This window comes from Osmerus eperlanus, chromosome 16 (genome assembly GCF_963692335.1).
Source record: "Osmerus eperlanus chromosome 16, fOsmEpe2.1, whole genome shotgun sequence".
NCBI lineage: Eukaryota > Metazoa > Chordata > Actinopteri > Osmeriformes > Osmeridae > Osmerus > Osmerus eperlanus.
Window position 1 is genome coordinate 5659390 of NC_085033.1, and position 15804 is coordinate 5675193.

Consider the following 15804-nt stretch of genomic DNA (forward strand, 5'->3'; position numbering starts at 1 on the left):
CTGGGCCTACCTTATTCTCTACAGGGGGTGGAAACGATCACACAGACTCCGAGATTAAAGGATGTGTGTGCGTGAGTGTGCGCGTGTGTGTGTAGGCATTCATTTAAGGCCCCCAGAACCAATATAAAGGCAGAGAGTGGATTAACAGACATGAAAGCGAGGGAGAGGAGGACTGTTGGTGCTTTCCAGATGTCAGCTAGAGGATCCTCTGTGTTCCGCTCTCCCCCTCCTCCGTCTCAACATCGTCATGTCAACATTCCAACACCGGAACACAGACTATTTCAGAAACTATTTAGTTGTAAAGTAAAGCCAGTGATAACGGCAGGTGTATTTTAGCTCTCTAACTTGTTTAAACAAACCCCCCCCCCCAAAAAAAAAAATATATATGCACTTTTTTGTCCTTTATACTATTTACTGCTTGATAGTTTTCTTTTTACATCTGAAGTGACCTAATATTGTCTCGGCAATAAAGGGTGCACTATTAATAAAAATAAATTACTTTTTTAAATGTACTGTATTATTAAACCAAGCTCTGCATTACGGAAACAAAAAAAATATGTGTATGCACGTATACATCATGAGGAAATAATTACTGTCACATTACAGGATATTCATTGAAAAACATTAATTTTCTATTAAAAATGAATGTAAAAGAATGACTACTTACTAATTATAATTTATATTGACACATTACCTTTATTAATAATAATAATTATAATATTTATAATATAAATAATACTAAATATAATAATATATACTGGTATTATTATAATTATATCAATACTAAATTGATTCTGTTTGATCATTTGTTTTACTAATAAGAATTAATTTTATTTTGATCCTAAAAAAATCCCCTATAATAAACAATCCTCTGTAATGTGATCTGTTGGAATTGAGAGGTTATTTCAAAATCAATAACTATCTTTGTTAGCATCATTAATTACCACCCTCCCTACCAGCCACTGTGATAGCTTAATCAATATCCAGGATCAATTCATGTAGAGCACCTCTCAATCATGCTCTGACATCCTCCTCTAAGGCCGGCCTGGTCTTTACCTAATCTAATCATCATAATAGATCAGTTATGAAAAATCGAACACCAGCGAAATATAACTCTAAATTACACAAACGAGTATGCTATTAATCTGTTGGAGTGGGACAATGTATATTTTTGAGGGGGGAGAAATGCTATTAGAGTGTGTGTGTGTGTGTGTGCGCATGTGTGCTTCCAAGGTTTTTTGTGGCCCCCCACTGTGTCATTGAAGGGGACGTACACACACACAGGCATCCATGCCCCAGTGACCGCCTGGGATTAACTAGAGGGCTTAGTACAGAAGGCTGTGATTGGTTGTGGGGGAAGACGCAGGAAGAGGAAGTGCCTGGGGCCATGGTGGGTTCAGGAGTTTCTGGATATACTTGTAAGGCGCTGCTTAATATTTTGCCGACAACACCTAATGCTGTGTGTGTGTGTGTGTGTGTGGGGGGGGGGGGGGTAGCTTTGATACCTAGCACTGACTGCCAGGGTGGATGGAGAGAGCAGAACAGATCATGAGGGAGGGATGTGAAGCGATTGAGGAGTGTAATGAGAATATTTTTGATAGATATGCTTTGATTAAGAAATGTCCAACCTTGCTATTTTCAATGTTTTAGAACTTTGCTCTTGTCTCTGTGTACTAGGCCTGGCTACTGAGAGCCAAAGGTTGTTATTGGGCAAGGAATGACCTGATGGTTGAGAACAGGAAAACAACGTCTGTGTGTCATGTCAGATCAAGGTCACCCTGACTATGTTTTACCTCAACCTGTGTGATGCACTCTAACTGCCCTCTGTTGTGAAAACAGAGAGCAAGTCACTGAGCTCTGCTTAGTGAGACTTAATTTACACCTATCCAATATCTCCGCTTGCAAGCGTAATAAAGACATATATTGTGATTGAAACAGTCTCCTGCTTGTACTTTTGTCCAAATTGTGGAGTAAAAACTTCCATAACAAGAATAAGTAGAACTGCCAATGGACTGTGTTTAACAGATCGAAAGGTAAGAGCAATTCCTTACTTTCCTCCTTTACATCAACAGTGTCCCTTTCTCCCCCCTCCCTCCTTCCTGTCTGAAGAACAGCTGTTCAACACAAGGAGGATCCGATTGGATGATCTGAATATTGTAATTCAGTGACTTGCCTCTGAATGACACTACTCTGTCTCCAGTGTCGACAGCTTGGTGAGGGCCAGCCACACAGATCACTGTGCTCCAACACAATGATCGCCATCACGTTGAGATGAAAGGCTTCTAGCGTCTACGAGTAGATGGTTCTGAAGTATATCCTTTAAAAGCTCCTGAGTGGAGGAGAAACAAGAGCGAGTCCTCTCCAGCAAGGCTCTCTTGATACAGAACACAAACAGGCCGCGTGGCACCGGCAGCTCTCTCAGACATGACTGAGGTTGGAGGGACAAACAGCCTCGTCTGCTGTCGGCTCGATGCTAAATGATACTGTGAAAAGTGATTGAAAAGGCCCTCTCTCAACCTCGACGACATAAAACAACTTCTTTCTTCTCGTGGTTCTGCTGGTTCTGGAGAAGGGCCTTGCTTACTAGCAGCAAAAGGAATGTAGTGAGAGAGACAGAGACAGAGACAGAGAGAGAGAAGAGAATGAGTGAGAAAAGAAGTGAGATAGAGAGAGAGAGAGAGAGAGAGAGAGAGAGAGAGAGAGAGAGAGAGAGAGAGAGAGAGAGAGAGAGAGAGAGAGAGAGAGGGAGGGAGAGAGTGCATGGATGGATGGACAGATGGTGTGTTTGGGTTGTCTAGAAATAACAAATGTGGTCAGCCCTTGTCATTCTCACTACCTAACATAGCCGACACCCCATTACACACGTTCTACTGCAGCCTGCCTCTCTCCTCTCTCTCTCTCTCTCTCTCTCTCTCTCTCTCTCTCTCTCTCTCTCTCTCTCTCTCTCTCTCTCTCTCTCTCTCTCTCTCTCTCACACACACACACACACACACGTCCTGATACAGTTTAAACATTGTTCTAACGTTGATCCAACTTTGTTAACATTTGCACTGCAGAGGATCACTGATGGAATTCTGTAGGAAGAAATTAAACGGAAGGAGGAAAGAAGTGTGGGAAGGAGGTCTGGAGACGGAGGAGAGGGGTGTGGCAGAACGTGGATCTGAGGCTTCAAAGAGGATACTTCAAACAGCGGCTTCACGCTGTGTGACTTAAATTATTCACACGGGGCGCCATGTTGGACTACCAGGCAGCTTCTCCACTGTTGCTAATTACCAGATCAATGACGCCATCTTAGCTAGCCCACCACACTCTGCAGCAGGGCCCTTGCACAGCACGGACCCCTCTGCACACACAAAATACAAACACAAACACACGCATACACACACACACACAGTCGGTCATTATACATCTCCACCAGAGCTAAGCTAGGATCAGTAGTGTCATTGATTAGCCTCCAGGCAAAGTTAGCCTAGCTAGCAGGGGTCCTGCATCTCCACAGGACATGGGTGGCCCTTTCCCTGCTTGATAGAGAAAAGCAGCAGTACACAGAGATCTTAAAGCTCTGTGGGTGTCTGCACATGTGCATGTGTGTTAGCGTGTGTGTGTGTGTGTGTTAGTGTGTGTGTGAGTGTTAGTGTGTGTGTGAGTGTTAGTGTGTGTGTGTTAGTGTGTGTGCTGAGAGTTGGTATGTTGTTGAAGCGGAGTAACTGATTGGTCTCCCAATGGTGCTGAGCGAGCAATATACTCACACACACACACTCTCCTTCACACACACACTTTTAACCTTGGCTTAATTTCTTCCCAGAATCTTTCTAATACTGCCACGAACAAACTCACACACCTTCACAGGACGAGCTAACGTCTCCTGAAGGTTGTTTCACTGTGCGTGTGTGTGTGTGTATGAGAGAGAGAAGCTAAGCTTTCAGGCCATGTGTGACACCGCCCGAGTAAATGAGATGGATGGAACCTATTCTCTGTTGCTACACACACACACACGCACACATGCACACACACACACACAGACACACACACTGCCCTAGTCAACTCTGACCCCTATTTTATCCTCCATCTAAACGTCTATTGGGGGAGAGGAGCAAATCAACACTATCCCATGAACAGGAAGGAGAAACCTCTACAGAGGAAGTTGACCAGTTCACCATCAGTTCTAGACCCTGGCAGGTCTTTGATTGATTTTTAAATAAGCTCCATGATATCTATGTATGTACTGTATGCATGTATGTTTGTATGGATAGATGTAATAGAGAGGAAAGAGAAACAGAATGCAAACCAGAGAAATGGTAAATAACGATTTCACGTTCCCCGGTGCTAAGGCACTTTCCCCTGAGCTCCTGCAGGGGTGTGTGTGTGTGTGTGAGAACCAGCCCACCTGCTGAGACGTGGGCTGGAAGCATGGAGCTCCATGCTGCTGAGAGCCCCAGATAACGCCAGATGAAAGAGCCTGGTGTGGGGGCAGTGTGGGGGCAGTGTGGGGGCAGTGTGGGGGCAGTGTGGGGGCAGTGTGCGGAGGTGTGTGTGGAGGTGTGAACGCTGGGGGAAAGGGGGATACGAACGACACCTTGAGGCAGTATTGAGGAGTCCCCTGCTGTCCACAGCACACACACCTGTCTCACCACACACACCTAACCCACCCACACACACCTGACCCACCTACACACCCCTGACCCACCACACACACCTGACCCACCCACACACCCCTGACCCACCACACACACCTGACCCACCCACACACACCTGACCCACCTACACACCCCTGACCCACCACACACACCTGACCCACCCACACACCCCTGACCCACCACACACACCTGACCCACCCACACACACCTGACCCACCCACACACCCCTGACCCACCACACACACCTGACCCACCCACACACACCTGACCCACCACACACACACCTGACCAACCACACACACACCTAACCCACCCACACACACCTGACCCACCTACACACCCCTGACCCACCACACACACCTGACCCACCCACACACCCCTGACCCACCACACACACCTGACCCACCCACACACACCTGACCCACCCACACACCCCTGACCCACCACACACACCTGACCCACCCACACACACCTGACCCACCACACACACACCTGACCAACCACACACACACCTGACCCACCACACACCTGACCCACCACACACACCTGACCCACCCACACACCCCTGACCCACCACACACACCTGACCCACCCACACACACCTGACCCACCACACACACCTGACCCACCACACACACACCTGACCCACCACACACTCCAGCTCCACTCACTGGGGTTGGGGGAGATTCACACAGGTGTTTGGAAGGATTTGAAATGTGTGTGCCTCTGCAATCATCATCAGTTGTTTGGTGTGCGTCTGTTTGTGTGCGTCGGGGGGGGGGGGGGGGAGGGGGCGAGGGGGGCGCTGAGAATGTGATGTGGAAGTGTCTGTCCTCTTTCCAACACAATGAATAAGGGATTGAGAGAGGGAGAGAATGAGGGGGACAGAGAAGTAGAGAGAAAGAAAGAAAAGGATGTTGTCTTTCAGATTACAGACTCCTCTGAAGAGCTGGCTTCCCCTAAAACCACAGACCTGTTGCTGTGTGTGTGTGTCTGTAAACAAAAACGACCTTATCTCAGCCTGCAGACGGAGAGAGGGATTGAGGAAAGGAGAGAGAAAGAGGAAAAAAAGGGCGACTCGATGGTGATGTCGAGAGGCCGGCAGACAAGTGTCGGGAGCACACTTGAGGATTGTGTGTTTGAAACAGGAAGTGGAGTCTGCTAGGAGGCTGGCAGACAGGAAATGCAAGGAACACAGCCTGATTGGTACTTTGAATCTGGAGTTTTCTTTTTTCCCCTTTTCTCTTTTTACATGCTTTCCTTATCTCTCGCACGGCCACCTCTCGTTCTCCTTCTCTCCCCCCCCCCTCTCTCTTTATCCTGCAGGCTTAGTAAGGATGAGTGTCTGAGAAGAAGACTGTGATGTGTCCATCTATCACTGGAGTTGTGTGTGTGTGTGTGTTCTGGGTAAGATATCATGGTACAGGGAGAAATATTGTAATGATTGGCATTTGAAATGAATGTGCTTGAAAGCAGTTTTCAGGGTAAATCCCGGGACAGCAATCTCACAACATGTACTGTCATCAGGGGGTTTGATCTGCGGAGAACACACATGCCTACACACACAGATACAGCACGCAGAACACCTCCCCTCAAGAAACAAACTAACACCCTCAACCCTCCCCCCCCTCCCTAAAAACCCACTCGCACACACACAACCCCGGCTGTGCAGTCCCAGGTTCTGGGCTCGAGGAGGCCCAGGGGGGTAGGGAGCGAGGGATGGCTGGTGATTTGATGGATGTGGTGACAGATAGAGGACAGGGGGAGAGAGGGATGAGGACGAGGAGGGGAAGAAGGGAGAAGGAGCGAGGATTGTGTGTAACGCACGCACAAACAAAGGAAGCCTTCACACAGCCAAAACACCTGGGCTGCTATTACAATGTCAACTCAACACACACACACTATACCCTTCCAATAAATTCAAACCAAAACATGTTGGTTGAGTTAAAGAAAAAGAATCATCCTTATATTAATATCACAACTGGTGGAACACACACACAAGTGGAGGGAACACACACACACGCCGAATGGCCACGGAAAAATCCACTTGAGGATTTTCCCCATCATGTCCTCCTTCTTCCCAGGACGGCAGCGGGCAGCGTCAGCAGTCCCCCCCCGTCCTGTCGCACACACACATCCCACACTATCATACCATGTTGGACGACGGATACGAAATACATACACACATGTGTATACATACATACTATGTGTACGCATAGTATGGCAGTATGAACAGTGGGATGCCAGCGGAATATCGAGTTGAGGCCATTTTGGCTCAAGAGACTGACAGTAGTAATCACAATTTTCCAGCCCAGCGGTGGACAGGAGTGTTTGCTGAGTTTCCGTGTGTCAGAGAGAGAGAGTGAGGAGGAAGGACAGCAGGACTGGAGCTGGAGTCTGTAATGGGGCTTGATTGTCCTCCTGGCTGATAGAGTAATGGGCGGGGGAGTGAGAGTGTGTGTGTGTGGCAGGGGGCAGTAATGGTGAGACTGAAGAGCTGGTCCTCAATTGGTGGTTAGAGGTCTCTCTCTCTCTCTGTGTGTGTGTGTGTGTGTGTGTGGTTGAGGAGAGTGGAGGTGAGAGGGTAAAAGGTTTCAGCTGAGCTGAGATGCAGTTTGAGAAGAGGGATGAGAAGTAATGGGCGATAGAAGGATGAGAGAGGAGAGGAGAGAGGGATTAAGGAGGAGAGGGACTATTTGGGACTCAGTGGGGCCTCAAAGAGCCACAGTACTTTGTAAAAGAGATGGGGAGAGAAAGAGAGAGAGAGAGAGAGAGAGAGAGAGAGAGAGAGAGAGAGAGAGAGAGAGAGAGAGAGGAGGGACAAAAGGAAACAGGCATAGACAGAGAGATAGAAAGAAAGCGCATGTTGATGTCGAAAAAGAAAGGCAGAGAGAGAATGTGTGTGTAGGACAGAGATGAAAGACCAGAGGAATTGGCTAGGACAAGCTGGCACTAAGTCCATGGGGGGCATGGGGGGGATGGGGGGCTTAGTGTCATTCTGAAACGGGACCATGAAAGACCAGGACTCCCAAACTCCCACTACTCCAACCCGGCAACAACAGCCAGCCTGACAAAAATCCCCCTTGACAACCGCAGAGATGGACCGATGATAATACATTGGCCTTACTTTTGTGTGATTAGTTAAGCATCATAGACCATGTGTGTGTTAACAAAAGAATAAATAACGTACTTAAGAGCTGTGACTGAATAATTTACAGTATGTGAATATACTGTATGTACAATCTCCTTCGATAAAATTATCTTCACACAAACACAATTCCACACATCATTATTCACAGTACATGTTGTTATTGTCCTCCACGGCTATAAGCTTGTACCTTTATGAAAGCCCCGTCTCGCTAAGCACTATGTCTAAATCATTTACTATGCTCTGTCCAACACATACACCAACACAGCTGTTTAGTGTTGATGACACTGTTATACTCTGTCTCTATGGGTGTGTTTGTGTGTGTAAAGAACAGCATGTGCTGGAGGAGAGCTGGCCTGAGCATCAACGCACACACACACACACACACACACACACACACACACACACACACACACCCACACACCTCTCAGGGTGTGTGACTGCACTGTCTCGTCAGCCTAACTGCTCCAGGAGACAGGGATTCACAGTCAAGGTGAATGTCCGGGCAGAGACTGCAGCCCGATCTGGGCTTTCACACATGGTCCCCATCCTTAATCAGAATCCTCATCACCATCATCATACATCCCGACTGTCCCTGTTAGCACTAACATTGATAGACATCATCTCAGATGTTCTAACAGACAGAGCAGCACCTGGTTCTGTTCTGACTGACCTGACCCCATTAGGACCTCATAACTCTCCTGCATCCTCTAATGGAGCTTTTCACTTGCATGGGCCCGGCTACACTCCGTTCCCCTCGCTCTGGGTACCAGGTGTAGGGCTGCAACTAACGATTATTTTAATAATCGATTAATCTGTCGATTCTTTTTTTCGATTAATCGATGAATCGGATAAAAAACAAAAACAAAAAAGCATTAATTTCCAACCCTTTATTCAAAAACAGAACTGACAGTGCAAATTCACAGTGCAAAACATCTTTAGAATGTGCACAAACAGGCACACAATTTTGAAAAAGTTATTATTATTATTGTGGATTTAATGCTATTTTCCAAGATGAGCAGATTTGAGTTTTGTTTAAAACTTTATTGAAAATTGAAAGGTTGTGGAAGTAAGCCAGACTTTATTAGAATAATCTGGTGTATATTTAAGAATTTTTGACACAATTTTGATTTGTTTTTTGATTTGCGAGGATTAAGCTATTTTCAAAGATTAGTGATTTTCTATAATTTTATTGAAAACTTCATTGAAAAAGTAAAGGCTGTGGAAGTATACCAGACATTGTTAAGATACTCTGGTGTCTGTTTGAGGTTTTATATTCCAAAAAATATTATAAAAGGCTACATTTTTCAAAATGGTATGGGTTGTTTTCACCCGGTCCCTAACGCGATGCTGCAAAGTAGTGTCTTCCGAATGTGAGACGAATGTCGAGTATGAAACTAACTTCACCTCGGTCAATTAACACACTGTTTTGATGTATTTAGTGTGAAATGCTCCCACATCTTGGATGACTTGGGTCGTACTGATTTCTCTGCCTCCGCCATGTGTTTCAGAACAACGTTACTCAACAACGTCTCTCCGATGGCCTTTCCTCTACCTCCGCTCCGCGCTCAACTAAACTTTTTTTTTTTAATACTCAAACATCTCTGCGACATATTGAGTGGCGTAATAATCGCACGACACAACAAATCTATAATGAAATTCGTTGCCAACGCTTTTAATAATCGATTTTAATCGATTTAATCGACTCGTTGTTGCAGCCCTAATCAGGTGCTTCGTTTCCCAGTGCAGATAGTACCCCCTCAGTGTAGGTGGTCGTCGTAGCGACGCCAAAAAAGGCGAGGAGAGTCGAGGCGGTACCATGCAGTGGAAATGCACCCTATGTTGTCATCTACAGTCCAATCACATAATCCTATCCTCCTAAATCACACCCTCCTCTAATCATCCTCCTCATTTTCCAATCATCCCAAGCTCTCTTCTTCCTCTCCTTTTCTTTCCTCCTGCTAACATAACACCCTCCTTTCCTCCTCCTCCTCCTCCTCCTCTCTTTCTCCTCATATAACACTCTCCTCTCCTCCTCCTGACATCACACCCTGTCCTCCTCCTCCTCTCCTCCTCCTCACATCCCACCCTCCTCTCCTGCTGCTCTAACATCAGTACCACTGACCCAATCTTGTCCCCGTCCTCCTCTTCCCCCCCCTCAGGTCTTTTCCATTAAGACAGCTGTCAGTTTGACAAGTGGACAGGCTTCCTCTTTCAGCCGTTAGGTTGATGAACAGGCTGGTTCACTTAGGAGTCACCCCCTGCGCACACTCACACGCCTGGTGCTAGCGGTCTTACCTAATGCCTGTTGGCCGATGGGAATTGGGGGTGACTTCTAGAGATTTCCTGACTTTGTCCTGACTTGGTGTCTGGTGATATAAAACTCTGAAACTCTCACTATCTCGCTTATTCTCTCCCTCTTTTCTCTCGTGTCTCCAATCTGCACTTTTTTCCCTTCTCGTCACACACACTCTCCCCCTCTGTCCGTTTGATAAACTCTCTCCTCCCTCCCTCCCTCCTCCTTAGTGAGTGTTGCTAAGGAGAGGGGGGTGGCACCGTTGGCATCCATCACCCTGATCTCGCGTCCTCGTTTGATGACACGCCACCACCAACGTTCGGCTGCCAACAATCTCTCTGCTTGACTGTACTCTGTGTCAAGGTCACACACACACACACACACACACTGACAAAGATGTCAGCGTGCTTGGCTGGGGGTTGTACACTAAGACAAGGGAGTTGTCAGTTGGCTGTTTTGTTGGACATTGATTCATCCTTCACCGCGCTCCGCACACGCACACTCGCTGTCTCTCTGTTAGCCGTGTGTCAGTGCTAAGCCTGTAATGTATGCGTGTCTGCCTGTTTAACAGGCTTATGTCACAGCATAATGATAAGCTGTGTGTAAAGCTATCTGGTAACAGCACTTAAGAGCCTGTTAGGGCTCCACACCACATGAATGAAGAGCCCCAGCTGCCTCTGGGAGGAGGTGTGTGCCTCTGGGAGGAGGTGTGTGCCTCTGGGAGGAGGTGTGTGCCTCTGGGAGGAGGTGTGTGCCTCTGGGAGGAGGTGTGTGCCTCTGGGAGGAGGTGTGTGCCTCTGGGAGGAGGTGTGTGCCTCTGGGAGGAGCTGTGTGCCTCTGGGAGGAGGTGTGTGCCTCTGGGAGGAGCTGTGTGCCTCTGGGAGGAGCTGTGTGCCTCTGGGAGGAGGTGTGTGCCTCTGGGAGGAGGTGTGTGCCTCTGGGAGGAGGTGTGTGCTTCTGGGAGGTGTGTGCGTGCGTGTCCCTACCGTTCTGGATGTCCAGGATGTGGTGTTTGTCCAGGGTCCATCCCCCCATGTTGGAGGCGTCCAGCTCGTAGCCCTGAAGCACGGCCGTCCTCTTCTCCCACAGGATCAGGTCCAGACACGACTCGTACTCGAAACCCACCGAAACTGCTCACACACACACATCACAGTTATAATATAAACAATATTGTTTACATTTGAGCACATAAACTGTATATAGACATCCCTGATCAACATTTACATTTTAACAGAGAGCGTTAAAACTCTCGAAATCTAACATTCCACCCTGTCCTCGTCCAATCATTTCAGATCCTATCTGTCATTAACCAATTACAGGAGATGTCCTGTCCGTTTTCCACCAATCACATCAAATGTCCCATCTGTCCTTAGCCAATCAAATCTAGACGGGCACTCTGCAGACCCTTCCTAGGATCAATAACCACAAGTGTGTGTGTGTGTTTATGTGTTTATGTGTGTGTGTTAAAAGCAACATTACAAGCCCAGGAGTCTGATTAAGAGTGGAGATAAAACACTGATCAATAACCACAGTCCAGTCCACCCCTCCCTGTATTCCTCCCCTTTCCCCTCCATCTATCTCTCCTTCCCTCTCTCCATCTATCCATCCCTTCTTCCCTCCCTCTATCTACCTACCCCTAACAGGTTCATCCCTCTCTCCATCCATGCTTACTGTTAAAGAGCATGGGAAGATTTCTCTCTCTCTCTGTATTTTCATGTCTCACTCATCCACTCTCTATCCCATTTCAGTCTGTGCCCCCCACCCCTTTTCACTTCTCTGTTCTCTACTCATTCTCCCATGAGGAGGGAATGTCAGTACATGCCTTGCTGTCGGCTGTGTGAGTGGGAAAGAGTGTGTGTGTGTGTGTGAGAGAGAGTAAATCAGTGTGAACTACTGGCGGACCATGTGTGTACGGTTCGCTTTTGTGAGAACTGTACTGTCTATCCATACCAGTTGTGTGTGTGTGTGTGTGTGAGAGAGAGACATATATAGAGAGATAGATAGAGAGAGATAGAGAGAGTAGAGAGAGATAGACAGAGAGAAAGAGAGAGAGAGTAGAGAGAGAGTAGAGAGAGAGAGACAGGCAGAGAGAGAGAGAGAGTAGAGAGAAAGAGAGACAGAGATAGAGAAAGAGAGAGAGAGAGAGGTCGTTGCTGCAGTATATTTAGAAGAAAAGCCACAGCTTTTGCTGTGACCTTCACAACGCAGATGGGAGGAGTGAAGCAAAGAAATAAATGTTTCGGTACACACACACAGACACGCGCAAGCACACACACATTTGTGTTCCTTGCAGTGGTTTTGAGTTGTATGGTAATCACACATGCAAAGAAAACACTGTCAGCAGAAAGAAATAACAGGAAGTGGAGACAGAGAGAGAGAGACAGAGACATAGAGAGAGAGAGAGAGAGAGAGAGAGAGAGAGAGAGAGAGAGAGAGAGAGAGAGAGAGAGAGAGAGAGAGAGAGAGAGAGAGAGAGAGAGAGAGAGAGAGAGAGAGAGAGAAGAGGCTCAAGAGAGGGAGAGATAGGGAGAAGAAGGTGGTGGAGAAAGAGGGGGAGTTGGTCGAGAGGACTGACAGGAAATGAGGAAGAGAGGATGTGAGAGAACGAGGGAGTAGAAGAGTTAGAGGGGACAGAGAAAGAGAGAGGCACTCATGGCATCAGTGGTAAAACAGAGACACCTCCCAGGTTTCAGAGTGTAACATCTCAACACAAAAGGCTTTGACAGCAAGGCTGTTTTCTCAGTATCAAATATCCCGAGACAGAAAGTTCAAGAAAAAACATACAAATGTAACAGTGGAATGTTTCTGGAGCTCTTGTGCTTAGCAGAGAGGACAGCTGTTTGGGACTGAAATGTTATTTTACTTTAGTACCTAGTCTAGTGTAGCATGCTAGGCTTTATTTTCAATTCCATCCCAACTGAATTAGCATTAGCCAGACGTACCACAGCTAAGCTAACCCATCCATTGCCCTAAGCTCAATTAGTTAGCCAGTTCCTTTAGCAATCAGGCCTATAGACAAGCTATGCTAACTCACCGACTGCCTCTGAGAGTCCATAGACTTTCTGGTTATAGGCGTCAGTCTTGTCCCAAATGAAGGTGTAGGAGAGGTTGGGCTGAGCTGGGAACCACTTCTGGAACAACCGGCCCACTACCGCCACCATCAGGTGCACCTGGGGAAATACAAACAGTAGCGGTTATTATTATGGTTATCCATTATAAATACAAAAACTAGTTCCTAGTAAATACAGACCGTTCCTTGACTCTGACCACCGAAATACTGTTAGAACTCTGCACCTCTTATCCTTGAGCTTCTGCTGAACTTTCTAGAAGCGCTATTGGTCTATATCCGCTACACTTTGGATAAAAACATCTACTAAATGAATTACGAAACTGATTAAGCTAAAGCTTACTTCATATTCCACAACTGCCAGTCCTTGGCTTGTCTAAGTAAACACAGGGTTTTGATTTCAGAGTGTTCCTGGTTACTTGCCTTCATGAGGTTGAAGGGGATGCTGGACTGGGTCATGGTGACTTTCAGGACAGGCTTGTACCCGGCCGCCCGTGAGCTGAGGTACAGCAGGTGGAGGTCACTTCCTGGGATGGATGTCTCTTCCTGTAGCACCTGCAGACACACATCAAAGCAGAGGGAGCAGGACGTGTCATCACACACACACACTGGTGCACAGGTGTGTGTGTGTGTGTGGAGGGGGGGCAGGGGGGTTGTGTGAGTGTGTGGTGAGGCATGGGGTTGTGTGTGTGTTGGAGTGTGGTGGGCATGGGGTTGTGTGTGTGTTGGGGCATGGGGTTGTGTGAGTGTGTGTGTGTGTGTGTGTGTGGGGGGGGTGGGCGGTTGATGATATGTCACTGTGCCAGGAAGACGCAGCACACTGCTGTGAGGGGGGAGGGGGAGCGGGGGGTCAAGGAGTGTCCTAACAGTGGTGGGTAAAGAAGAAGAAGAAGAGGGAGGGGGGAGGGGGGGGGGATCCTGTTCTGGCAGGACAGCTTGTCTGCATGACTCACTAACTATCTTCCTGATGGGCAGCAAGCGGACTGCAGCACACCCAACTCTGCATCTGTCTGTATACAGATCAATAGGGAAATGAAGTACATGCGCTCAGCATCCACACAGTGCCTGGTGTCCCACTCTGACAGGGGGAGACTTGTTATAGCACGTGTTCCTATCTGTCTCTAAACACAGGGAAATGACATCGCTTCTGCATACAAATGCAGTGCTTTTGACAGTAATGTGGACAGGTTTAGTAAGCTACCTGGCAGGTGTGGACAGTGTGGATGGATAACTACCCAGCGATGATAACAATAACAACTTAAACATTATCCGTATGTAGTTATCCTAACAGCGGCCTGTTAGGAGGCATGTGTGTTGGTGGCGGTCTGGTGATGACTGTCTGCTCCATGTCTTATCATCATTATAACGACAGTGTCTTAACTCGAGGAGTCTGTCAGACCACTCACTAATGGGACAGTGTGTTTGGATGTGTGCATCTGTTTGATTTGATGAGATGGTGTGTGGGTGTGTGTGTGTGTCAGGATTTGTTTTTCTGGTTTTCTCTTGTGTGATAGTACACACACTGTTATTGATTCTTTCCATGAGAACAATCCATCACACGCGCGCGCACACACACGCGCGGTGAGGTGTCATCAATCAGAGACTTGATTACAAACTTCATAGCAACCTCCCTGCCAACAGAACATTCTCTGACCTGTCTGCTAGCAACCATGGTGTTGCCATAGGAATGATGGTGATAAAGCCTTATTATTCTAATGATATGGTTCCATCAGCATTCCTAGATTGATGGGGACTTCTACATCCTAAATGCTTCAGTGGTGGCGTTCCAGGCTGTCTATACATAGGCTGGGTCTCTCTGTTCTGCACACTGGACCCTCATCTCCATCCTCCATCCAGACTAGAGCTCAAGTCTAAGAGCTCTTTAAAAGTCTGGTGAATGAGGCTACCAAAGCACATCGCAATTAATTACATTTCTGCTGTGTGTACGGTTGCGCGCTACACATGTGATCCCTGTGTGTGTGTGTACTCGTGTGTTCCTCTGTGTGTGTACGAGTGTGTGTGTGTAGGTGTACACCTGTATGAACGTGTGTGTTCCTGTTTGTGTATTAAAGATGGTTTAAATCTCCAGCTAGAGTCAATTACAAAACCATTCCTTTCAAAGCGTCTCCTTCAATGGCCCTCTTCTTCAAACACTAAGTGCTGGGGCTGCAGTTATTGTTTTAGATCTCCCAGACGCTCGTAAAATTTAAAATCCCACGTTCCTGTTATAGACCGCCATTAGAAGCGCACACACTCACTCACTCACACACACACTAACACACTCACACACACACACACATATCCTGGCAGAATTGTCATTTCATTTCCTTTCCATATTGCATAAGATAACACTCACTCGAACGCACACACACACACACTACTTTGAATGTAATAACAGAAGCCTTTTATTATGAGTTAGTTTAGAGCCAGGAGAAACATGCTATTAGGGTCTGGAGGAATGTAGTTACACATATAGGGGAGCAGGGTGGGGTCCCTGTAGAAGTGTGTCTGTGTGTGTGTCTGTGTGTGTGTGTGTGTCTGTGTGTGTGTGTGTGAGAAACAGTATAAGTGTGTGTTATAAAAACAGTCCCATTAGATTGCCAAGTGCCCAACCCTGAAGGATAATTACCCTGTATGTCAGAGGAGCTTACCCTTT

At 47.1% G+C, this 15804-nt stretch overlaps 1 protein-coding gene across 1 annotated transcript in view; it reads right to left on the bottom strand.

Annotated features, from left to right (window-relative positions):
* The window catches only part of LOC134036532 (teneurin-3-like), a 40857-nt gene extending 26037 nt beyond the window's left edge, over positions 1–14820 (bottom strand). The window contains 4 exon segments of the mRNA XM_062481520.1: positions 11068–11211; positions 13116–13251; positions 13572–13703; positions 14803–14820. Coding sequence (XP_062337504.1) covers positions 11068–11211; positions 13116–13251; positions 13572–13703; positions 14803–14820 — 430 coding nt within the window.
* Between the last annotated feature and the right edge of the window lie 984 nt (positions 14821–15804).